General features: G+C 43.0%; 1 protein-coding gene across 3 annotated transcripts in view; it reads left to right on the top strand.

Moving 5' to 3' along the window:
- The window catches only part of tmem131 (transmembrane protein 131), a 254,435-nt gene that overhangs the window by 179,588 nt on the left and 50,012 nt on the right, over nucleotides 1-24,835 (top strand). For all 3 annotated transcript variants that reach the window (XM_070892447.1, XM_070892448.1, XM_070892449.1), the window contains exons 8-22: nucleotides 237-317; nucleotides 2,770-2,920; nucleotides 3,005-3,061; nucleotides 3,773-3,834; nucleotides 3,930-4,038; nucleotides 7,168-7,276; nucleotides 12,122-12,275; nucleotides 12,891-13,061; nucleotides 14,221-14,331; nucleotides 14,432-14,566; nucleotides 17,380-17,484; nucleotides 21,994-22,080; nucleotides 22,391-22,543; nucleotides 22,765-22,840; nucleotides 22,986-23,103. In XM_070892447.1, the coding sequence (XP_070748548.1) occupies nucleotides 237-317; nucleotides 2,770-2,920; nucleotides 3,005-3,061; nucleotides 3,773-3,834; nucleotides 3,930-4,038; nucleotides 7,168-7,276; nucleotides 12,122-12,275; nucleotides 12,891-13,061; nucleotides 14,221-14,331; nucleotides 14,432-14,566; nucleotides 17,380-17,484; nucleotides 21,994-22,080; nucleotides 22,391-22,543; nucleotides 22,765-22,840; nucleotides 22,986-23,103 (1,679 nt within the window). The remainder of the gene's footprint in view (nucleotides 1-236; nucleotides 318-2,769; nucleotides 2,921-3,004; nucleotides 3,062-3,772; nucleotides 3,835-3,929; nucleotides 4,039-7,167; nucleotides 7,277-12,121; nucleotides 12,276-12,890; nucleotides 13,062-14,220; nucleotides 14,332-14,431; nucleotides 14,567-17,379; nucleotides 17,485-21,993; nucleotides 22,081-22,390; nucleotides 22,544-22,764; nucleotides 22,841-22,985; nucleotides 23,104-24,835) is intronic.

Below are 24,835 nucleotides of genomic sequence, written 5' to 3'. Positions count from 1 at the left end.
AAGATCCTGAGCACTTTTAATATCTGATTTGACGCAGTTAACTGGAGTTGCACTCCAAGCAGCGTAGAAATAAACCAGTGTGACACCCCCCCCTCACTCTCCACGTTCTGTCTGGAGTCGGGTCAGACTCCAGGTTTATATTGCATCATCAATTGTTAAAGCACAGCTATTCTTAATGGACTGTGGGGGAAAATGCTTCATTGGAAGTCACTATCATTTGGCTTTTATTTTACCAGGTAGTTGAAATGTATTCAAGTGGAGGAGATCTGCACTTAGAGCTTCCAACAGGTCAACCGGAAGGCCCGAGAAAATTATGGGTGAGTATCTTCATCTCCGCCTGAGAACAGATGGATAAATGTGAGACAAATCTGATTATTTTTCTTCCTATCTCAAAAGTGTAATGCTGTATTGCTTAATTTAGCCGTGCTTTGGGATAGGAAGTACCAAGCAAGCTGTTGCCTTGTTTCATGCTACGGGTATTCACCATTCTATGTCATACCATTTCACAAACTAAATATGTTTTATGTTTGAGGCAACACCATGTAAGTATGGCTCAGAACTGAGAATCTCATACCTGTAATCTCTCCAGTATTAAGAACCTTTTTTGCTTGCATCTCTGTGGAGCACCTTGGGACTCTACTTTATTAAATGAAAGTTGCTGTTGGGGCTGGATCTGCTTTCAGGCTAGTTTGAACTTTTGACTCTTAAGTCAGTGGAGCTACTTCTGAGGCCTGCCATAGTGACATTGCCTGATAGACACTGGAGGAAAGAGGACCTGAAATGGCAGTTCTTAGTCAGACAAATTTGTCCAGTTTCTTTTAGAAGGTAGAAATACATTTTGGTTATGAGTTGCATAGCAAACTAGTCATCAGGGGGCAGGTATAGGATCTTTGTCGATGAATTTTCCCCATTATGATGATGGCAAAATAATGTCTGGGTACTTAAACTTACTGTAGTACCTTTAGCCGGTAGAACAAATGTAGGGTGATGGGGGTTTGGATCACCAGTGGCATGCGTCTGCACTCTGGTTGTCCAATTGGTGAGTTTGGCCAAGTCATTTGGGTGAAGTACTGCGTGGAGGCCAAATGCTTCTCCCAACGGCAGTAGTGCTGAAAATTTTAAGTCCACCTTGCAGAAGCCACCTTGCAGAAAAGGTTTGAAACTTTTAAGCGATGGAAGAACGCCCAAGAGACAATTTTAGGATTGTTCCTGTGGGAATTGAGTTGTGGCACATTCTTTGGGGCGTTTAGCCACTTCTCAAGTTAGCTCCTGAATTTGACAGATGGAAAATTATAAGTGACGCTGGTTCATTATGGGACGCCTCCTAGCATCCATTTAGAGTGTTATTGAAGTGGTTATACAGCAGGTCAGGTCTGCCTGTTCTTCTAGATGCAATTAACTATGCAGGCCACAGAGAAGGGAAAACTCCACAGTAGTTTGCCAATCAGTTGCAGTGTTTAACTGGATCTGGTAATATATTTTTATAACGTTTTATGTGTGGGCATATTGGTGCACGGAATGAACTTGCCAAACATATGGTTGAATTTGAATCTCATTTTAAAGGTGGTGCAGTCCAAGACTGGTGCTCTGTTATTCTATGCAAATTTTAAATACAGTTCTAAACAGAAGCTCTTGTTGTTTAAATACATAAAGGGGAAGTGTTAGCTGGAGCTGTGGAATATATAAAATGGGTATTACTTGATCTACTTTGTTCTGAATGCTAGAATTTATTATAAAATACAGTACTTAAGTTTCCATTTCCAAGCTGAACTAGGGAATGTGGTATTCATTAGTTTGAGCAATCTTTGCCAGATGGTGGTAACATTGTGAATTATATAGGCACTAGTATGGGTTTAATTAATACTTGTTAAAAACTCTCTTCATTTGGGACTCTCAAATAGAGCGCAAAGGAATTGCAAATATTCTTTCTGTAACTGCAACTTAAATAAAACTCAGAGGTGAACAGATAAATGAAATTGCCCTATCCCTCTTCAAAAAATATAGAATTGCGAGGATGCCCTCGACTGTAATTTTTGGCTCCAAATTGATGTATCCTGTACTACAATCATGTAATGGGAAGATGTATGAAATCCCTTCATAATTATTGTTCCATAATGTTGCACTCCATCCAGCAGCATCCCCAAAAAGAAACCTTATAAACCCGCTCACTCATCACCCCTGTGCTTGCTGACCTACATTGGCTTCCAGTTAAGCAACGCCTCGATTTCAAAATTCTCATCTTTATTTTCAAACCTCTCCATGGCCTCGCCCCGCCCTTTCGCTGTCATCTCCTCCAGCCCCACAACCCCCCGAGATGTCTGCGTTCCTCTAATTCTGCCCTCCTGAGCATTCCTGATTGTCATTGCTCAACCATCGGTGGCCGTGCCTTCTGTTGCCTAGGCTCCAAGCTCTGCAACTCCCTGCCTAAACCTCTCCGCCTCTACCTCTCTTTCCTCCTTCAAGACGCTCCTTAAAACATACCTCTTTGACCTGGTCATCTGAGCTAATTTCTACTTATGTGGCTTGGTGTCAAATTTTTGGCACATAATACTCCTGTGAAGCGCCTTGGGACGTTTCACTACATTAAAGGCGCTATATAAATACAAGTAGTTGTTGTTGCTCCCAACACAGCAGGTCTTGCAGATCATTGTTGACTATATGGTTGCTCTGCGGGGGGGTCTTAAAGATAATATTTTTTGCTATGCTGCCCAGTATCTTTGTGTTTCTTTGTTTTAATATAAATACGGTCTTACGTTTATTTTTAAATAGGAGATTCCACCCTACGAAACAAAAGCTGTGATGCGAGCCAGCTTTTCTTCAAGAGAAGCAGATAATCACACAGCTTTTATCAGAATAAAAACAAATGCATCAGACAGTACAGAGTTTCTTATTTTACCGGTTGAAGTGGAAGTTACAACAGGCGAGTCAGAAATGGATATTTTCCCACATTCAATTTCCAATGCGTGATCTTTTACATGAATGTAAATGTTAACTCTTGTTGCAGCACCTGGAATTTACTCCTCGATAGAAATGCTAGATTTTGGTACATTACGAACTCAAGGTGAGCTTTTAAATTTTATTAATTTAAAAATAAAAACATTGGTCATAATTGATCTGTTTTGTATTCTTGGCCCAAACACTCAGCTGGTTCCATCTGTCCTTTTCCTTGCCATAAATTTTACTCATTTTCCTCTGCTTTTTTTCCCCCTTTCTGATCTGTGTCACTTTTCTGCACTGCTTCTTGTTGGACTGATCCTTAAGGTCCATAACCAACTGTATTAGTCCCAATCAACACTGCAAAGTACGGGCCTGAATAGGCTGCTGCTTATTCTTTTGCACTTGGTCCTGGTCAGCTCGCACTATAATATCATTTGTTTTAGTTTATATTCTTTCACCATTACTGTCAATTGGCTTAATCTTGTTTAAAGTGTTTGATGGTTAAGAGCTTATATTTAATTTTTATTTATACAATATTCCCTCTGCTGTACGTACTGTGATTTTTAATTTGGCTTCTATTTTTTATTAAACAAAGTTCTGCCTCTGGATGGGGAGTGTCGGACTTTTTCTGGCTTACTAATTCCTGCTCTTGGAACAGTATAACTGGCTGATGGAGAGATGCCAGTCACTCAGACCACCCTTCTCTCGAGTGGACATTTGGCCCAGAATGGCCTGCAGTGGGGAAAAAAAAGACTTTAATTGTAGCGTTTAAATATCAGCAATCAGATAATGCATGATTAGCAGCAAAATACTTAATCATGTCATTTCTCTGCAGATCTTCCAAAAGTTTTAAACCTTCATTTATTAAATTCAGGAGCAAAAGATGTACCAATAACAGTAAGCTCTCACTTTCCATGACTTCAGACTATACAATTATGCATTCTTTCATATTTTTGCTTTATAACTAATGCATATTGGTTCTTCATTTCTAGAGTATTAAACCATCCCCACCAAATGAAGCTGTTACAGTAGACTTTAAGCCAATTACACTGAAGGCATCAGAAACTAAATATACCAAAGTCGCAAGTATTGTATTTGATGGTAAGTATATTCCTAAAATAAGCTTTTATTAATCTTGAACTGTGTAGCCTCATATTGAAAATAAATTATTTTGCCACTTTACCACTGTACCTTTTCTTGAGAAAATTCTGTACAGTTCAATCTTATTGGCAGTAGGTTGGAGCAAAGAAATTCAGACCATTACCTGTGCGAATCATACTGATTGATTGATATTTGGAAAAATGGACTATAATTATGAATATTCTCTGAACATACCATGTATAGATAATTGCTCCCTTATAGTAAGATTTATGTTTATTCCACTTTCCTTTCAGTGGGTTTCTTTATGCTTTGCACTGGCAGGAGGGTCGATAACCAGAGGACACTTAGCAGCTTATCCATCTTGCAGAATTACTCCTGCAGTGCTGTAGTCAAAGAGAAACTTCTATAATTTAATATTGCAAGGTTGCTTGCATATTTCCCTGTTTGAAATGAGCGAGAAATCATTCACCCTTTCCTGAAGACCAGCAAAATATTACATACCAATTTTCTAACTTTCTTCCTTTGCGATTTATACCTCTTGGTTTGCCTCCAGTGTTTCTGAATCTCCTGGCACACACTGATGAAGGCATGGACTCTCAAACATGCTCTGTGTTAGCTCCTAATTGCACTGAAAGGCAATGATTCACATGAGGCAGACTTCAACTTATTAACTTCAGCCGTATAAACCATTGGCAATTATCACGGACTGTCTATTCCCATTTGCTACTGATTTAGTTTTGTAATTTGTGACATTAAATTGTATTCAGGTCTATTGGAAATGTTTGGTCCATTGTTCCAAGGGTGCATAGCTTGTTCCTCTTCACAAAATTTAACATTTGGGTTGGACATTTGAGATTCATTTTTTAAGTGTGCTGTATGATTTTGGTTCTTGCTACTCAGTCCAATAGCTCTTTAAGTCTATCTAGGATTGAATTGAATTTTGCATGTGGGGATTTTTCCCTCCCATTATTAATTCTGGATGCTGGAATCGTTCACCTTGACTTTGCATGCATCTTCCTTGGCAGGCTTAATTATTTTCACTTCAAAGCCCTGTTTTAGCTCAAATCAAGTTTGAAGCCAAATTTGTAATCTACACATCCCAAAATGTTGCTTGACGTGTGGATAGAAGACCTTGATATATGCCATTAGGCCCAACAGATACCAGGGGAGCGTGCTCATATACTGTGTCAAAATGCTGTAAGACCTTTCATTCAGAAATAGGGGAGACTTGCATATATTGTCTAGCTGAGTTTCAGACCCATTTTGCCATACCAAATGATGACTTGTATGAATTTTTTTTTAACTGCAGTATTCCCATGAAGCACACTTGCAACTTTTCTTGCGACCTCTAGCCAAAATAAATTTCACATGCCTCATTGTGAATTATGATTCATTTCCTCTTGTTTACCACCGGGATGCCCTTAAACGGGAAAAGAGCTGCCTCTGTGCCTTGCCTTCATTTTACAACTATTTTGGGAGTTGCCCACCTATCTGAATAAAACAACTCTTTGGGAGTGTACATACTTTGAATTCTTCGGATGCAATCCATTTGCTATTAATCTGTGCACTGTTAAATGTGCGTACTCTTACACACCTATTATTTACACCAATGTATAGTAATACTTGCACTAAAATCTGGAATTATTTGATGGAGGCAATAAAGATTTGTTAAAATGTGAAGCTGCATTACATGTTTGGGATTATTATATATATGCAACTTTGACTCAAATCTGACTTTGAAAAAGAGGAAGCTTTGAAGTGCTTTTATGGCAGTGTTCAAATACTAAGAGATGGAAGATTATCAAGTAATATAGAAGTAAAATGGACATATAGCATAGAAGATGGCCATTTGGCCCATCGTGTCTATGTCGGCTCTTTACAAGAGCTACCCAATTAGCCCCACTCCCTTGCTCTTTGCCAATAGCCCTGCAAATTTTTCCATCTCAAATATATATCCAATTCTCTTTTGAAAGTTACTGTTGAATCTGCTTGCACCACCTTTTTCAGGTATGCTTCCAGATCATCATATCTCCCTGCATTTTTTTGTCAATTATCTTAAATCTGTATCCTCTGGTTATTGACTCTCCTGCCAGTGGAAACAGTTTCTCCCTATCCACTCTATCATACCCCTTCATACTTTTGAACACCTCTAATAAACCTCCCCTTAACCACCTCTGCTCAAAGGGGAACAATCCCAGCTTCTCTCGTGTCGTTACACAAAAGGTAATAGAATTGTGGAATAAGTGATTTGAACAGACGATTGAAATGGGCTGTATAAAGAGGTTCAAGAAGTAATTATATATTCGAGAGAAGAGCTTGAGGAATGTAGTGAGGTGAAATTGATTTGTGACCTATTGGATTTGTCCTTTTTCCTATTTCTAAAACTTGCGTATACGTTTGTTGCAAAGCAAATGTTTGGTACAAAGTAAATGCATAGTCAGATGTGGCTCAGTGGGTAACGTTCTTGCCTCTGAGTAAGAAGGTTGTGGATTCAAGTCCCACTCCAGACACTTAAAAACAAAAATCTAAGCTGACACTCCAGTGCAGTGCTCAGATGAGAAGTTAAACCGAAGCCCTGTCTGCTCTCAGGTAGACATAAAAGATCCCATGGCGCTATTTGAAGAAGACCAGCGGAGTTATCCCCGGTGTCCTGACCAATATTTATCCCTCAATTAACATAACAAAAAACAGTTTATCTGGTCATTATCAAATTGCTGTTTGTGGGAGCTTACTGTGCGCAATTTGGTTTCCGCGTTCCCAACATTACAACAGTGACTACACTTGAAATGTACTTCATCGGCAGTAAAACGCTTTGAGACGTCTCTCTCTCTCTCTCTCTCGCTCTCTCTCGCTCTCTCTCGCTCTCTCTCGCTCTCTCTCTTTCTCTCTCTCTCTCTCTCTCGCTCTCTCTCTTTCTCTCTCTCTTTTTCTTTCTTTCGCTTTTTCTTTCTTTCGCTCTTTCTCTTTCTCTTTCTCTTTCTCTTTCTCTCTCTCTCGCTCCTCTCTTCCTACATTCCTTTCCGTTCTTACCTAACTGACGTGTCGAAAAAGTGCTTCAAATCAAAAAAAAACCTTGCGTTTAAGTTTAAAAAATGACTTGAGTAACCACTGGTTTACATTTAATTTCAGCTTCAAAAGCAAAAAGAACATTGCAATTTTCTGGGAAAATAACAGTGAAAGCAAAAGAGAAAAGTTATTCAAAACTTGAAATTCCATACCAGGCAGAAGTGTTAGAAGGGTAAGTGTGTTTGAATTTGATGATGTTTAAAAGAGGCTAATCAATGACAGCTGCTTTCCTCGAATAGAAAATTTGTAATTGCGTTTATATATTGATTACCTTTTCGAAGACTGACTGCTTCTACTTGCATTGCCCATCTCTGCCCATCTACTGCTGAAACCTTTATCTGTGCCTTTGTTACCTCCAGACTCGACTATTCCAATGTTCTCCTGGCCAGCCTCCCATCTTCCATCCTCCAGAAACTTGAGCTCATCCAAAACACTCCTGCCCGGATCCTAACTCACAGCAAGCCCCATTCACCCATCGCCTCTGTGTCTGCGCACCTGCATTGGCTCCTGGGCCACCAACGCCTTAATTTTAAATTTCTCATCCTTTGTTCAAATCCCTCTCGGCCTAACCCCCCCGGTCTCTCTGTGACCTCCCTCCCCCCCCCCCCCCCCCGGTCTCTCTGTGACCTCCCTCTTCTCCCCCCCCCCCCGGTCTCTCTGTGACATCCCTCTTCTCCCTCCCTCCCTCTTCTCCCCCCCCCGGTCTCTCTGTGACCTCCCTCTTTCTCTCCCCCCCCCCCCACCCTGTCTCTCTGTGACCTCCCTCTTTCCCCCCCCTCCCCCCCGTCTCTCTGTGATCTTCCCCTCCCCCCCCGTCTCTCTGTGACCTCTCCCCCCCCCCCCCCGTCTCTCTGTGACCTCTCCCCCCCCCCCCCCCCGTCTCTCCGTGACTTCCCCCCCCCCCCCGTCTCTCCGTGACTTCCCCCCCCCCGTCTCTCCGTGACCTCTCCCCCCCCCCCCCCGTCTCTCCGTGACCTCTCCCCCCCCCCCCCCGTCTCTCCGTGACCTCTCCCCCCCCCCCGTCTCTCCGTGACCTCTCCCCCCCCCCCCCGTCTCTCCGTGACCTCTCCCCCCCCCCCCGTCTCTCCGTGACCTCCCCCCCCCGTCTCTCCGTGACCTCTCCCCCCCCCCCCGTCTCTCCGTGACCTCTCCCCCGCCCCGTCTCTCCGTGACCTCTCCCCCGCCCCGTCTCTCCGTGACCTCTCCCCCGCCCCGTCTCTCCGTGACCTCTCCCCCCCGTCTCTCCGTGACCTCTCTCCCCCCGTCTCTCCTTGACCTCTCCCCCCGTCTCTCCTTGACCTCTCCCCCGTCTCTCCTTGACCTCTCCCCCGTCTCTCCTTGACCTCTCCCCCGTCTCTCCTTGACCTCTCCCCCGTCTCTCCTTGACCTCTCCCCCCGTCTCTCCTTGACCTCTCCCCCGTCTCTCCTTGACCTCTCCCCCGTCTCTCCTTGACCTCTCCCCCGTCTCTCCTTGACCTCTCCCCCGTCTCTCCTTGACCTCTCCCCCGTCTCTCCTTGACCTCTCCCCCGTCTCTCCTTGACCTCTCCCCCGTCTCTCCTTGACCTCTCCCCCGTCTCTCCTTGACCTCTCCCCCGTCTCTCCTTGACCTCTCCCCCGTCTCTCCTTGACCTCTCCCCCGTCTCTCCTTGACCTCTCCCCCGTCTCTCCTTGACCTCTCCCCCGTCTCTCCTTGACCTCTCCCCCGTCTCTCCTTGACCTCCCCCCTGTCTCTCCTTGACCTCTCCCCCCCGTCTCTCCTTGACCTCTCCCCCCATCTCTCCTTGACCTCTTTCCCCCCCCCCCCGTCTCTCCTTGACCTCTCCTCCGTCTCTCCTTGACCTCTCCCCCCCGTCTCTCTGCGACCTCGCCCCCCCGTCTCTCTGTGACCTTCCCCCCCCCCCCGTCTTTCCGCGACCTCTCTCGCCGTCTCTCCGCGACCTCTCCCCGCCGTCTTTCCGTGACCTCTCCCCCGTCTTTCCGCGACCTCTCCCGCCGTTTCTCCGCGACCTCTCCCGCCGTTTCTCCGCGACCTCTCCCGCCGTTTCTCCGCGACCTCTCCCCCCGTCTCTCCGCGACCTCTCCCCCGTCTCTCCGCGACCTCTCCCCCGTCTCTCCGCGACCTCTCCCCCGTCTCTCCGCGACCTCTCCCCCCGTCTCTCCGCGACCTCTCCCCCCGTCTCTCCGCGACCTCTCCCCCCGTCTCTCCGCGACCTCTCCCCCCGTCTCTCCGCGACCTCTCCCCCCGTCTCTCCGCGACCTCTCCCCCCGTCTCTCCGCGACCTCTCCCCCCGTCTCTCCGCGACCTCTCCCCCCGTCTCTCCGCGACCTCTCCCCCCGTCTCTCCGCGACCTCTCCCCCCGTCTCTCCGCGACCTCTCCCCCCGTCTCTCCGCGACCTCTCCCCCCGTCTCTCCGCGACCTCTCCCCCCGTCTCTCCGCGACCTCTCCCCCCGTCTCTCCGCGACCTCTCCCCCCGTCTCTCCGCGACCTCTCCCCCCGTCTCTCCGCGACCTCTCCCCCCGTCTCTCCGCGACCTCTCCCCCCGTCTCTCCGCGACCTCTCCCCCCGTCTCTCCGCGACCTCTCCCCCCGTCTCTCCGCGACCTCTCCCCCCGTCTCTCCGCGACCTCTCCCCCCGTCTCTCCGCGACCTCTCCCCCCGTCTCTCCGCGACCTCTCCCCCCGTCTCTCCGCGACCTCTCCCCCCGTCTCTCCGCGACCTCTCCCCCCGTCTCTCCGCGACCTCTCCCCCCGTCTCCCCGCGACCTCTCTCCCCGTCTCCCCGCGACCTCTCTCCCCGCGACCTCTCTCCCCGCGACCCCTCTCCCCGGCGCCCCCTCTCCCCGGCGCCCCCTCTCCCCGGCGCCCCCTCTCCCCGGCGCCCCCTCTCCCCGGCGCCCCCTCTCCCCGGCGCCCCCTCTCCCCGGCGACCCCTCTCCCCGGCGACCCCTCTCCCCGGCGACCCCTCTCCCCCGCGACCCCTCTCCCCCGCGACCCCCTCCAGCTCCACAATGCTCCAAGAATGCAATGTTCCTCCAACTCTGGCCTTTTCACCCTCCCATTGGCAGCCATGCCTTCAGCTGTCCAGATCCTAAGCTCTGGAATTTCTTCCTTCAACTTTTCCATCTCTCCTCCTCTAAGATGCACCTACCTCTGACTAACCTTTCAGCCACCCATCCTTTGGCTTCATGTCAATTTCTGTCTGATTAACTTCCTGGGAAGCGCCTTGGGATGTTTTACTATATTAAAGGCACTATATAAATGCTACTTGTACTTAATTTAGAATGAATTAATGTTTTTAGAAAGGATGGATCTTCCAGCCAGCCCGGCTTTTTAGATAAAATAGTTAATAGTTGGTGTCAAATCTGACTTCCCCTTCCCGCCCCATACTAGTCTTTTGCCAATTCTGTGGCTGAGAATATGACTTGTAACTTTGAACATTGGGAGCAGACACACATTATGTCCAGTGAGCTTTGTGAATGACCTGTAAGTCTTTGTTGATGTTTTGCTTGCATAATTCTTCTCTAGAAGAAACCAATTATTTCTTGAGGTTTTAGTGTAGTATGGAATCAGTTCTGAGTTCTGTATGCTTACAACTTTATCAATGAAGTATATACTTCTACGGTTGAAGATTATATCAAAAAATATTTTTATTTATTGCTGATCTCTCAGCGGGCTCAGGCTGTGAACAGTTGACAGACCAAGAAAGTCCCAGATTGGGTCGCCAGGCTATACTCCCGCCATTGGCGATAGGGATTCTACAGTTGGCCTCAGTGCCACTGGGTAAGGGTTTCTGCTCCTGCTCGATATCCAGCAACCCCTGATTAGAAAGAGTCCTTTCCATGTCTTGTGTACAGTGTTGACAGTCTTACCTGAGATCATAGTGAGTGAGCAAGTCTTAACCTATTTTTTGTTTTCCTTGCAAATCAGTGGTTGTAGCCAGAAATGTAATTTGCATCTCTTTTGGAAATGATTTGGTTATTTTCTAAAGACTGCTACAACAGCATAGCTCAGTGATAGCTCACTTGCCTGTGTTAGGTGGTCTTGGGTTAAAGCTTGTGTGTAGTACTGAGGGAGGTGCTGCATTGTTTCCGGTATTCACCTTTCGACAAGATGTTAAACCGAAGTTCCTTCTCCCTGTTCAGGTAGATGTGAAAGATTTCATGACACGACTGAAAGAAGAGTGGGGAGGTTCTCTCAGTGCCATGGCCAGTATTTATTCCTGAATCAACACCACCAAAAACAAAATAAGCTGATTATTATTTTGCTGTTTAAGGGAGTTATGTTTATATGCTAATTGGCTGCTGCATTTTGGCGGGCATAACAATAGTGACTGCACTTCAAAGTTAAGTCATTACCTATGAAGTGCTTTTAGGTTTCTGTACCATTTTGCTGATCCATTGAAGTCTTTAAGTATTGGGCCAGACCTGGGAAGGGCAGCAGATTTCCTTCCCTAAAGGGCATTAATGCACCAGTTGGGTTCTTGTGACAATTTGATATCTTAGTCACTTGTACTGATACCAATGTTCCTGTTGATTCTTTTTTTTTGGCTGTGTGGCTCTTTTAACGGGCTGTGCAGCCATTCAAATTTCCGCACATGCGCGTTTTTTCCATTCAAAAGCCATGAGCCGGCTGTGCAGCTTAAAGGGAACACTGACTGATACCAGCCTTTTATTTTTTTAAAGAGGCACAAGACGGATACAACAACAAAGGAGACCCCACGTTTCACTCCCCACCCCGCCCCCCCCTCAACAATTATGTAGTTGCAGTAATAACCAGTACTGAGTTTAACATCTGGCACCTGGTGGTTGTCATCTGTTTCAGTACTGAATACTAATCACTTTCTTTTGATTGAGCTGCTGAGTGACTAAGCTGGAGGATGGTAGGTTAGGCACTTCCTGATGAATTGAGATCACCTCCTTGACATGGCTGGGCTAGAACATTAAAACGAACATCACAAGACAGAATTATCAATATTGCGGAGAGAAAAAAAAGTAAAGCTTTTTATGTGATTTGCAGGTACTTAGGATATGATCATGCAGCAACACTGTTTCATATCAGGGACAGTCCTACAGATCCAGTGGAGCAACCAATATATCTAACAAACACATTCAGTTTTCCGATCATTATACACAATGTCTCTTTGCCAGAAGACGCAAAGACAATGTTCAAGGTAACTGAGCATCTTCATTATGCCATCAATTATTTATTTGTCTGTGTTGTTTGTCATTATCTGGTTATTTCTCCTTTTTTGATCTGTAGATTGTTGAATTCAAGGACATTTATGTTATACACTAAGTATCAGCTGTGGCTCAGTGGGTAGTACACTCGCCTCTGAGTCAGAAGGTTGTGGGTTCAAGTCCCACTCCAGGAACTTCACGTAAATTTAGGCTGAGACTCCAGTGCTGAGGGAGTGCTACACTGTCAGAGGTGTCGTCTTCCAGATGAGACGTTAAGCCGAGACCGCCATCTGCCCTCTCGGGTGGACATAAAAGATCCCATGGCACTATTTCGAAGAAGAGCAGGGGAGTTATCTTCGGTGTCCTAGCCAATATTTTGCCCCCAATCAACGTACCAAAAACAGATTATCTGGTCATTATCACATTGCTGTTTGTAGGAGTTTGCTGTGTGAAAATTGGCTGCTGCGTTTCCCACATTACAACAGTGACTGCACTCCAAAAGTACTTAATTGGCTGTAAAGCACTTTGAGATGTCCGGTGGTCATGAAAAGCGCTATATAAATGCAAGGCTTTCTTTTTAATTTGTTACCCATTTTTTCTTTTCACAGATTAACAACTTCAGCGAGCCAGTTTCTGTTCCTCCGCACAAAGCACTCTATATATGCTCTCTCCTTTTCACGGCAACCACTTCCTCCATTCATATAGACAGCAACATCCTGCTCATCACAAATGCGTCAAAGTTCCATCTGCCTGTGCGAGCCTATACAGGGTTTTTAGATGTAAGTACACATAAAGGAAAATAAGTTTTCAGTGTAGAAATGTTCATGGTTACTTTCTAATGAGGTTTAGTTAGCATAGTAAGTGATGAATATTTATGTTTTACAATGAGTTTTGTACGTTTTATATATACCAACCATATTTTTTTGTTCTACATTTACTTTATTCAACAACAGAATTCAAATTGAAGAAAATCAAATTCAAATCAAACACTCATTTGTCTTTTTCATTTGAGCTGCAAAATAGTGCATATTTTATAGAATTTTTTGAAAGGCTAAGTTTCATTCAATATGTTCTACTATGTAAAGAACAGCTTATTGCTTTTGTTCCAAAGAATGTTGTGGTATTAAGGAGGGGTTTGGGGATGAGCTTCCAAATTAATAGGGAATGCTTTTACTTTCTTAACCAGCAAACATTATACTGGTGCTGCAGAGTTTACTGATCTTTTGTATCTTTATACCACATGTATAAGTTGAGAACAGTTTTTTTTCCAGATTTTGTGTCTGCTTCATTGCTGTGAGCATGTTTTAAATGGGATGCATGTCTGGAATGTCTGGAAAATTGTTTCTGTTGTGTTGTATGAAGTCGTGTCACGTTGTATACTCATCCACGGTGAACTTTTGACACGGCTGTCTGATTTCTAGCCTGAAATGTGCACTGTTTACACGTGTACAGAAGACAGTTTGCAATTATCATGTTGCCATGCTGTGGGAGCGACTGTCCATACTGTTAAGCTTCATAATCGAATCCACTTTTGTACAAGTAGGGTTTACATTTTCCTAAATGAACTGCTTAGTTTGGTAAAGCAAGTTCTTAAAAAAAAACATTTACCGACCTGGGTTTGAAGTAGAATATAAAAACAGAAAATGCTGGTAATACTCCGCATGTCAGGCAGCTCTGTGGAGAGAATGTTTCAGGTCATTGACCCGTAGTCAGAAATGGCCTGAAACGTTGACTCTGTTTCTCTCTCCACAGATGCTGTCTGGCCTGCTGAGTATTTCCAGCATTTTCTCTCTTTATTTCAGATTTCCAGCATCCAATGTATTTTGCTTTTCTATTGAAGTAGAATGTGATTGACTTGTAACCTTATCATTTTTTTTTAGATTTGTATGTTGTGACCATATCACATTTACACGGGCTATTTTTATGTTAATTTTGCAGTACTTTGTACTTCCCCCAAGTTTAGAGGAACGCATCATAGACTTTGGTGTTTTGAGTGCCACAGAAGATGGCAATATTATTTTTATCATTATGAACAGCAACCCGATTGAGGTGAGGAGCCCATTTTGAAACATAACTTAATTGTTTGAGACCTCTTGCACCATACTTCATAGGACTGATTGTTCTGATTTTGATATTTTAATCTCTTCAGCTGGCAGTGAAAGCCTGGTATGTAGTGGGCGACGGCCTGAGCATTGAACTGCTGGTTGTAGAGAAAGGCAACAGAACCACAATAATTTCCAGCCTTCCTGATTTAGAAAACTTATCTTCAACAGAACCATCTTCTGTAAGTCTTTATTTCTGATCCTATGCTCCTAGCTTCAGGTAACTTTCTTCCTGGTTTATGGATGTGCTTCCAATAAGATTGGATCCCAGTTTCAGTCTTTCAGGGTGATATCCCAAATGGGATTTAACATTTAATCTGATATCTTGTGTAAGTGTATTGTTTACTCCCTAAAAGTTTATAGATTAAGATAATTATTAATGCTTCAAAAACAAATTATACCAACCAAGCAGAGGGGTGACTGCTGCAGTGAAGCATTTTACTTCATTTTGGCATCCAGTGTCGGCAACAAAGATTAGATATACCATGGGCAGATGGACAAGGAAGCTCTCATTTCCCTGCCCCAAGAAAGTGCTTTAACCCTAACTTCAGCAGTCACTCATATCCAAATGTTTGCATTTCTCAAAACAATGCCAGGAATAATTATGGCCAATCTGAGAGTGCAATTTTGTGCTGAATTGTGGACAGATTTCTGTTAATGGGTCAATTCTGCACTAGGTTAAGAATGCCATCTCCATTCATGTACAGACTGCCCTGTTAATATTTGTGAATTAAGTTGAGATCTTTCACGTATACTGCTCGTAGGTTATTCCAAATTTGACTTCCAACAATGTCAAAACTTTGACAAAATCAATGCGCTTCAGATGCCCCCCCAGTACTTACTTGGCCTTGTTAAGATTTGGATTAACTGGATACTTTAAGGGCATGGTCAGTCACACAAAAACCCTTAACTGTTTGAACATTTGCAAATGGACACTTATTTCAATTTGTAACTGTTTCCCTCCCAATGTACCCAAGTTAAGATTTATATACATTTATGTTAAAATCCAAATACCATCCCATAATCCATTGTTGCAGGTACTGCTGTTACAGAACTAAAGCATGCATTTTAATTGCAACAAATTTCTACTTTTACTACAAACTTGGCTACTGGGATTGAACGCTTTCATTTATTGGTTATAAAAATGACCAGGGACTTGAGCACAAAAATCTAGGCTGACACTCCCGTGCAGTGCTGAGGGAGTGCTGCACTGTCAGAGGTGCTGTCTTTCAGATGAGATGTTAAACCCGTCTGCTTTCTCCGGTGGACACAAACCATTTCGAAGAAGAGCATGGGAGTTCTCCCCAGTGTTCTGGCCAATATTTATCCCTCAATCAACATCACAAAAACAGGATTATCTGGTCATTATCACATTGCTGTTTGTGGGAGCTTGTGCGCAAATTGGCTGCCGTATTTCCTACAAGAGTACTTCATTGGCTGTAAAGAGCTTCAGGATCTCCTGAGGTCGTGAAAGACGCTATAGAAATGCAGGTCTTCTGAATCTAAGATGGGTTTGCCAACTCTGGTTGGACATATTCCTAGAGGTTTAATCACACGACCTCCCGCCTCCAACCACCCCGCAGTCAAGCAGCGCCCCCCCCCCCCCCCATCTCCGATATTTTTATAACCAGTAAATGAATGTATTCAAAAAAAAAATTTATTAATACCCCAATGGTTTTTCTCCTGGGTTCCTCGTAGTAGTGTCCGGGAGATTAATCTTTAATTCCTAGAGATTCAAGGACAATCCTGGGACGTTAGCAACCCTGATCCAAGAGGGTGCTGAGTATGTTTTTAAAAAATGTATATCTGTGCAGCAGAAATTAGCACTATGTGAGGAATACTTCAGATTAGGGAAAAAGCTCACGTATGTTTCATGTACAACTTTAACTGAACACTGCAGTTAGGGAGATGCGGGGAGAGGAAGCATGCAGTAAATATGGTATTTTGTGGCACTTGATGGTGTGGGGATTTTTGGTAAAAGTTTGGGATGTGCAAACATGAATACAAATTTTGGCATTAATATGTCTGCATTTTCAAACGCTGAAAAATATTTCAAGATTTAAAGTGCCGTTTAATGCAAATCAACTCCTTGTATGCTAGCTTTTCTTTGTAGTGCCAAAGCTGAGGTTGGTTGCCCATGTGGTTGTGAATGCTTCATAAAGTGTTTGGGGAAAGCTTTGTTCATTGTTAAATTCAGTGGAGCATGCGACTTGGGCATGTTTAAACATGTTTGCTTTGTAAATATTCAACACTTGAAGGACTGCTGACACCCAATAGCATTTCCATTGTGAGTCCATTTCCTAATTATGCCTTGTTGGTTAATAGTTTCACAGATGAACATTATTAGATATTTTTTGAGATGTTAGGATTAAAGGTAGGATTGAGAGGATTAGCAGGTAGGATTTATAATAACATTACTGATTTTTTTTTTGAAATCATTTAAATCATTCATCAGACCAGTCATGATTTCTCAATGTTCTTGTTTTCATTTGCCAATTAAATGGTGTAACTGTTGGCCAACAGTTTATGGTATCATTGCTTACAGGTAGTCAGCGGGTAGACTTTTATACAAGCAGGAGCACATGTGGCGGAATTGTATAATTTGACCAAAAAAATCTAATTACTCTGCCTTTATGATTAGTTCGAAGCTAATTGCTCCAAGTTAGATTCAGAGGTCAAATTGGAGTGATTGTTTTATATTTTTTATAAGTGCATGTATGACAAGTCTCAGAGAGATAAATGGTAGAACTCAGCTATTGAAGGTTCTATACTATCTCAGATCAACATGGGCATTCAAACTCCTGTTGGAGCAGTCGATTGTTTGCAGGTATTGTCCCCCATACTTTCAAAACCACCATCATAGTCATCCTAGTCCTCAAAAAACACACACACAGTTGACCTAAAAGTGTTTGCCTGGTTGCTGTTCTTTCAGGATTAGGATATGTAATCTATAACATCTATTGAAACACATAATAAAGCTATGTATTCTCCACAGGTGATATTAGCCTCGGGTTATTATGCAGTGTTTAGAATGAAATTGACTGCAAAAGAACTTGAAGGACCATATGATGGAGCAGTACAGATCACAACAGATTATGAGGTAGTATTTGTTAAAGTAAAGTTTGTTAAAAGTATCTTTCTAATATAGGCTCAATGTTTAGAAGCGAAGAAACCCATTTTGCACCAATATAGTTTAAATATTGACTACAATGTTTCTATTATATGAATCAAGGTTATAAATTGTTTATTCCACCTGAATGGATAAACTGATCTGTTCAACAGAATCAAAGCATTTCTCTCTCTCACTGTGAAAGATCTTAATTTTAAATTGGACAGGCTGTTAAGTTCCTAGCTGGCCCACATCTTCTATTGGGACATCAGTTAATGTATGTTGAATACCAGGGCTTTAAACTAATTAGTGGGGTGGAGGATTCAGGTGAGCGAAAATTTAAAAAGTCAAAGAATCAGAAGGCAATAAATCAGGGTAGCACTGGGGGAAATGAAAACCAGTGCGTGCCAGGAAGGGACAGAATGTATAAACATAAAGGTGAATCAGAAAATGGCATCAAAGCAGGAAAAAATGGTTTAAAAATTTTTTAACGCTCTTTATCCGAATGCACGTAGCAGTCGTAACAAAATAGATGAGTTGACGGCATAAATAGATTCAAATGGGTATAATCTGATAGCCATTACAGAGGCATGGTTGCAAGGTGACCAGGACTGGGAACTAAATATTCTGGGGTATTTGACAATTCGGAAGGACAGACAAAGGAAAAGGAGGTGGGGTAGCACTGTTAATAAAGGTTGAGATCAGTGTGTTAGTGAGAAACGATATTGGCTCAGAAGATCAAGATGTTGAATCAGTTTGGGTGGAGGTAAGGAATAATAAGGGCAAAAAATTGCTGGTGCACATAGTCTATAGGCCCCTAACGGTAGCTACACTATTGGACGGAGTATAAATCAAGAAATAATGGAGGCTTGTAATAAAGGAACGACAATAATCATGGCCGATTTTAACCTTCATATTGATTGGACAAAGCAAATTGGCCAGGGTAGCCCTGAGGAAGTGTATCCAGGATAGTTTCCTTGAACAGTACGTTCCGGTACCAACCAGGGAGCAGGCTATCTTAGATTTAGTACTGTGTAATGAGACAAGATTAATAAATGATCTCATACTAAAGGATCCTCTAGGAATGAGTGACCATAACATGGTTGAATTTCAAATTCAGTTGGAGGGTGAGAAAGTTGGTACTCAAACCAGTGTCCTAAGCTTAAATAAAGGAGACTACAAAGATATGAGGGCAGAGTTGGCTAAAGTGGACTGGGAAAATAGATTAAAGTATGAGATGGTTGATGAGCAGTAGCAGACATATATTCCAGTGAGAAGGAAAGACTAAGAGAAGTGATAAACATCCGTGGCTAACTAAGGAAATAAGGGATGGTATCAAATTGAAAACGAGGGCATTAAAAAATGACCAAGACTAGTGGGAGGCCAGAGGATTGGGAAACATTTAAAAGCCAGCAAAGAACATGATAGAGAGGGAAGATAGAAGATTATGAAAGTAAACTAGCACGAAATATAAAAACAGATAGCAAGAGTTTCTATAGGTAATAAAAAGGAAAAGAGTGGCTAAAGTAAATGTTGGTCCCCTAGTGGATGAGATTGGGGAATTAACAATGAACAGGGAAATGGCAGAGACGTTGAACAAATATTTTGTATCGGCCTTCACGGTAGAAGACACTAACAACATCCCAATAGTGGATAATCAAGGGGCTATAGGGAGGGAGGAACTTGATACAATCACTATCATTCAGGAAGTAGTACGCGGTAAAATAATGGATCTAAAGGCGGATAAGTCACCTGGTCATGATGGCTTACATCCTAGGGTCTTAAAAGGAGTGGCTGCAGGGATTGTGGATGCATTGGTTGTAATCTCCCAAAATTCCCTGGATTCTGGGGAGGTCCCAGCAGATTGGAAAACTGCAAATGTAACGCCCCTATTTTAAAAAAGAGGCAGACAAAAAGCAGGAAACTATAGACCAGTTAGCCTAACATCTGTCGTTGGGGAAATGCTGGAGTCCATTATTAAGGAAGCAGTCGTGGGACATTTGGAAAAGCATAATTCAATCAAGCAAAGTCAGCCTAGTTTTATGAAAAGGAAATCATGTTTGACAAATTTGCTGGAGTTCTTTGAGAATGTAATGAGCAGGGTGGATAAGGGGGAACCAGTGGATGTGGTTTATTTGGATTTCTAGAAGGCATTCGATAAGGTGCCACACAAAAGGTTACTGCACAAGATAAAAGTTCATGGGGTTGGGGGTAATATATTACCATGGGTAGAGGATTGGCTAACTAACACAAAATGGAGAGTAGGGATAAATGGGTCATTTTTTTTGGGTTGGCAAACTGTGACTAGTGGGATGCCACAGGGATCGGTGCTGGGTCCTCAACTATTTACAATCTAAATTAATGACTTGGATGAAGGGACCGAGTGTAATGTAGCCAAGTTTGCTGCAAAATACAAAGATGGGTGGGAAAGCAAATTGTGAGGAGGACACACAAAATCTGCAAAGGGATATAGACAGGCTAAGTGAGTGGGCAAAAATTTGGCAGATGGAGTATAATGTGGGAAAATGTGAGGTTATCCACTTGGGCAGAAAAAATAGAAAAACAAATTATAATTTAAATGGAGAAAAATTGCAAAGTGCTGCAGTACAGAGGGACCTGGGGGTCCTTGTGTATGAAACACAAAGTGAGTATGCAGGTATAGCAAGTAATCAGGAAGGCAAATGGAATGTTGGCCTTTATTGCAAGGGGGATAGAGTATAAAAGCAGAGAAGTCCTGCTACAACTGTACAGGGTATTAGTGAGGCCACATCTGGAGTACTGCGTACAATTTTGGTCTCCGTATTTAAGGAAGGATATACTTGCATTGGAGGCTGTTCAGAGAAGGTTCACTAGGTTGATTCTGGAGATGAGGGGGTTGTCTTATGAAGATAGGTTGAGTTGGTTGGGCCTATTCACATTGGAGTTCAGAAGAATGAGAGGTGATCTTATCGGGATGAGATAATGAGGGGGCTCGACAAGGTGAATGATAGGATATTTTCACTCCTAGGGGAAACTAAAACGAGGGGACATAGTCTCAGAATAAGGGGCCGCCCATTTAAAACTGAGATGAGAAGGAATTTCTTCTAAGGGTTGTAAATCTATGGAATTCTCTGCCCCAGGGAACTGTAGAGGGTGGGTCATTGAATCTATTTAAGGCAGAGATGGCCAGGTTTTTGAGCGATTAATGGGAATAAAGGGTTATGGGGAGTGGGCAGGGAAGTGGAGCTGAGTTCATGATCAGATCAGCCATGATCTTATTAAATGGCCGAGCAGGCTCGAGGGACAGGTGACCTACTCCTGCTCCTATTTCTTATGTTCTAAGGCCATAAATATAGTGTGTAGAAAAGTTTTTATCAAGTACAATTGGTGAAGGCCTAGTGTTATATACACATTACTCAAGCAATCGAAAAGGGTGTGTTGCAGCTGACCTGTATGTTGTCACTTGTCAGTATCAAGATTGATTTTTCTGTGCATGGTTAACCTGCCAAGCTGAAGTGATGCTTGGCTTGTTGTATTATGTCTTTGTACTCTTTGCGAGCATGGTCATATTGTCCTGGCATCCATTACCCTATCAATATTTCATAGTTTGAGTAAAGGTTACTTAGTGGCTGGACATTTACTCTAACTCTAATTGCTATATATTTAACATTTATAATGTATGTCAATTTAGATATAATGGTTTATGGCATGAGGCTTTTTTTTAAAAAAAAATATCCTGAATTTTGATTTCCCAACAGCTAAAATGTTGATTGTTAGACATTGTGAGAATGGATTCCTCCATCTTTCCTAAAGTTGCTGACTTCTACTGGGTTACGATTATATACGTGCTGGTCACCCTGTAGTATGCTGCCCAAATGACCACTCTTAGCGTGAGCCCAGACAGTGAGTGTCAATAGAATATTCAACTGGGGGGGCTATGTATCATGGCAAACCCTGGTCCTGTACTCACTTGCCATCTACATGTGCATGTTCCAGCAAGGGTCACTGAATAATGGGAGTCAGACTTGGGACCTTCTGATTTGTATTATTTGTCCAGGTACTGCCTTGACCAACTGAACATTAAGGGAAACCCAATAGTACCGGTGGTTAAAATCATATATCTTTAGGCAATTGCAAGTGAATCTCTGGAAATAGAAAAATTAAATTGATCTAATCTGGAAACTATATGGGAATGTTCTGCCTAAGTTTCCTATTGCCCTAGAAACTTGCATTCTATCCTTTACATATATTACAAGATCTTTATTCTTTTTAATAATAAAACTTGTGCTGTACTCTGTGCTGATTCTTCCCCACTCCCCCTCCCCCCTTCCCCTTCCTTTCCTCACCCTCTCTCACACATACCCTGGAAGCATTTTGCAGCAGGGATCTGAAGAATTTATTTGGGGGTTAGTGTAGAGATGAGGATTTTATTTGGGTGAAGGTTACTTTCAGCAAATTCCTATATTTAGTGATTACCTGCACTTGTTACAGGCTAACATCCTTTTTTTTTTGTTTTCACAGATTTTAACTATCCCAGTAAGGGCACTTATTGCTGTGGGCTCGTTAGTTTGCTCACCGAAGCACATTGTTCTTCCATGCTCATTTCCAGTAAGATAATACTTATTTCTGCTATTCTAATATTGTAATATTTTACTGTTTGTTCTTGCTGCTGGCTAAATGGCAAAACAAATGACAATTGTTTGCTGAGTAAGCTTGAAACAAGTTTTAATTGCTGACTTTTGAGTAATTCTTTTGAAGGGGAAGGAAGGCAAGAGGAAAAGCTTGGATGTGACCTATATTATAATAGTATATACGTGTTCTAAATCACACATCTAGTGCATTGTGAAGCCGTGTGATTGTCAAGGGTTTGTAATTTCCTTTTTTTCCCCCCAATTACAATGAATATTTTATCTTGCAGGGGAAAGTAGTTCATCATAGTTTAAATATAATGAGTTCCTTCTCACAGAAGGTGAAACTACAAAATATACATCCTCTAACAGAGGATGTGCGATTCTACTACAAGAGGATGAAAAGTAATAAGGATGATTTAGAGTCAAAAAAGAAATCCAAGGTTTGTCTTTTATTTTGCATTGTATAACATGCATGGATTATGTTGCGTTCTTCTAAGCACATCAGCTTGTACATTTCCACTATTCAACACTTTCGACATAACTTAACTACCTGCAGTGTTTTTATTTTTGTTGCAGTGCTAAGTCAAAAATTGTTTGCTTTGGTGTAACTTAAATTGTATTGGCCTGCTTTATTAATTATATTTTTATCTTTTTTTTGCAGATAGCAAATATTTATTTTGATGCTGGCTTACAATGTGGGGATTATTGTTATGTGGGATTGCCTTTTTTATCTAAATGTAAGTAATTATAATTAATCTTTGTAATTTCACCAAGAAAATATAAATGTGGAAAATGTAGGTAATAGTTTCTGAATTCGGAGCATAATTTTTCTTTTTCTACCGCCTCCCTCTCTTCCTCTCTTTTTACCCCCACCTTTCCCAGCGGAGTTAAGATTGCAGCATAGTCTCGCAATGCAAGATGATGCATGGGATGCAGACTGGGATTTGTATAAGAATTTGTACAAAAAATGGACAGAACTTAAAGAAAACTCAGGGCACAAGTGAGTTCCTTAAACTTACTCAGCACTAAAATGTTTATTGTTATTTAATTTAAAGACTACTGCTATTGGTAGACTGGGTGGCACAGTGAGTTGGGGCCCCCTCCTGTAACCAAGTCCTCTGGAACCGTGGGCGACTGTTGTTCACAATTTATATTAACGATTTGAGACTTTGGAATCAAAAACACAATTTCTAAATTTGCGGCTGACTCCAAATTAGGAGGGATAGTCACCGCTGAGGAGGACTGCAACTACTTACAAGAAGACATTAATAAACTTGTAAAATAGGCATATAATTGGCAAATGAATTTCAACATAGATAAGTGTGAAGTATTCCATTTTGGTAAGAAAAATAAGTCGATCACGTATTACTTGCAAAATAAGCCTCTAAATGGGGTATAGGAGCAAAGGGATCTTGGGAGTACGATACACAAATCATTAAAAGTTGCAACGCAGGTCAATACGGCCATAACAAAAGCAAACTAAGTGCTAAGGTTTATTTCTGGAGGGATAGAATTAAAAAGTAGAGCAATTATGCTAAACTCGTATCGAACCTTAGTTAGAGCACACTTTGGAGTACTGTGTACAGTTCTGGTCGCCATATTATAAAAAGGATATAGAGGCACTAGAAAAGTGCAATAAAGATTTACAAGGATGATACGAGAACTGCGAGGTGAAGGATGAACAGGCTGGGTCTCTCTCCTCTTGAAAAGGGAAGGCTGAGGGGTGACCTAATAGAGGTCTTTAAAATTATGAAACATATGGATAGAGTAGACACACAGTGTTTCCACTTGTGGGGAAAAGCAAAACAAGATAGGCCATCAATACAAGATAGTCACCTTTTGTTGGTTGGCGCAGATATAATGGCAAGTACTACAGGGAATAGAATACGGCCAGGGTGATCTCCTGGACTAGTTTCGATCGCATGTATGGGTCGGAGAGGAATTTTCCCAGATTTTTTTCTCCCTAAATTGGCCTGGGTTTTTATCTGGTTTTTGCCTCTCCCAAGAGATCACAGAGCTCCAGTTGGGTTGGAGTGTCGATGTTTTTAATATAAGTGGTGTGGGGTGGACTGGTGCGCTTTGCCTTTCCGTTATTGTTCATGGGTTTGTATGTAACCTTTGCGGCTCTTTGTCGGCCAACGCGGACACGATGGCCGAAATGGCCGCCTTCTGCGCTGTAAATTTCTATGTTTCTAAGAAATCAAATAGAGAATTAAGAAAAAACTTAGTTACCCAGGGCCCAAGTTTCGAGCCGCGCCTAGAACGGCGCAGTCCCAACCTGGACGCCCGTTTTTCGCGCCACAAAGTGCGCCTAAAAAAACCCTCCATATTCTCCACCTCCCTGCTGGCCCTCGGCGCAGCGCAGCAGGAGCTGTAGGGGGCGGAGCCAGGTCCCTGCGCTGAAAACAGTGCCGGGACCTCTGCACATGCACGCTACAGTGGGCACGCAAGTGCAGTAGCTCCAGGCGCCCGAAACTGTTTGGGAGGGGCCCGAAGCACGCAGCCCCTAGCCCTGGCCGAATGGCCTCACTGGGGCTGCGTGCATAAGGCTCCTCCCACGGCCAGCTCTTGCTTCCTCCCGACCCGACTCGACTCCGCCCCCCCCCGCCCCCAGACTGGCCCTGACACTGACACACCCCCCCCCCCCGACCGGACCCGACACCCGCTCCCCCCGCCTCCAGACTGGATCCGACCTGACCTCCCTCCGCCCGACCTGACCTCCCTCTCCCTCC

The sequence above is a fragment of the Pristiophorus japonicus genome, chromosome 10 (assembly GCF_044704955.1).
Source record: "Pristiophorus japonicus isolate sPriJap1 chromosome 10, sPriJap1.hap1, whole genome shotgun sequence".
Lineage (NCBI taxonomy): Eukaryota > Metazoa > Chordata > Chondrichthyes > Pristiophoridae > Pristiophorus > Pristiophorus japonicus.
This window is presented reverse-complemented; position numbering and strand designations above follow the sequence as displayed.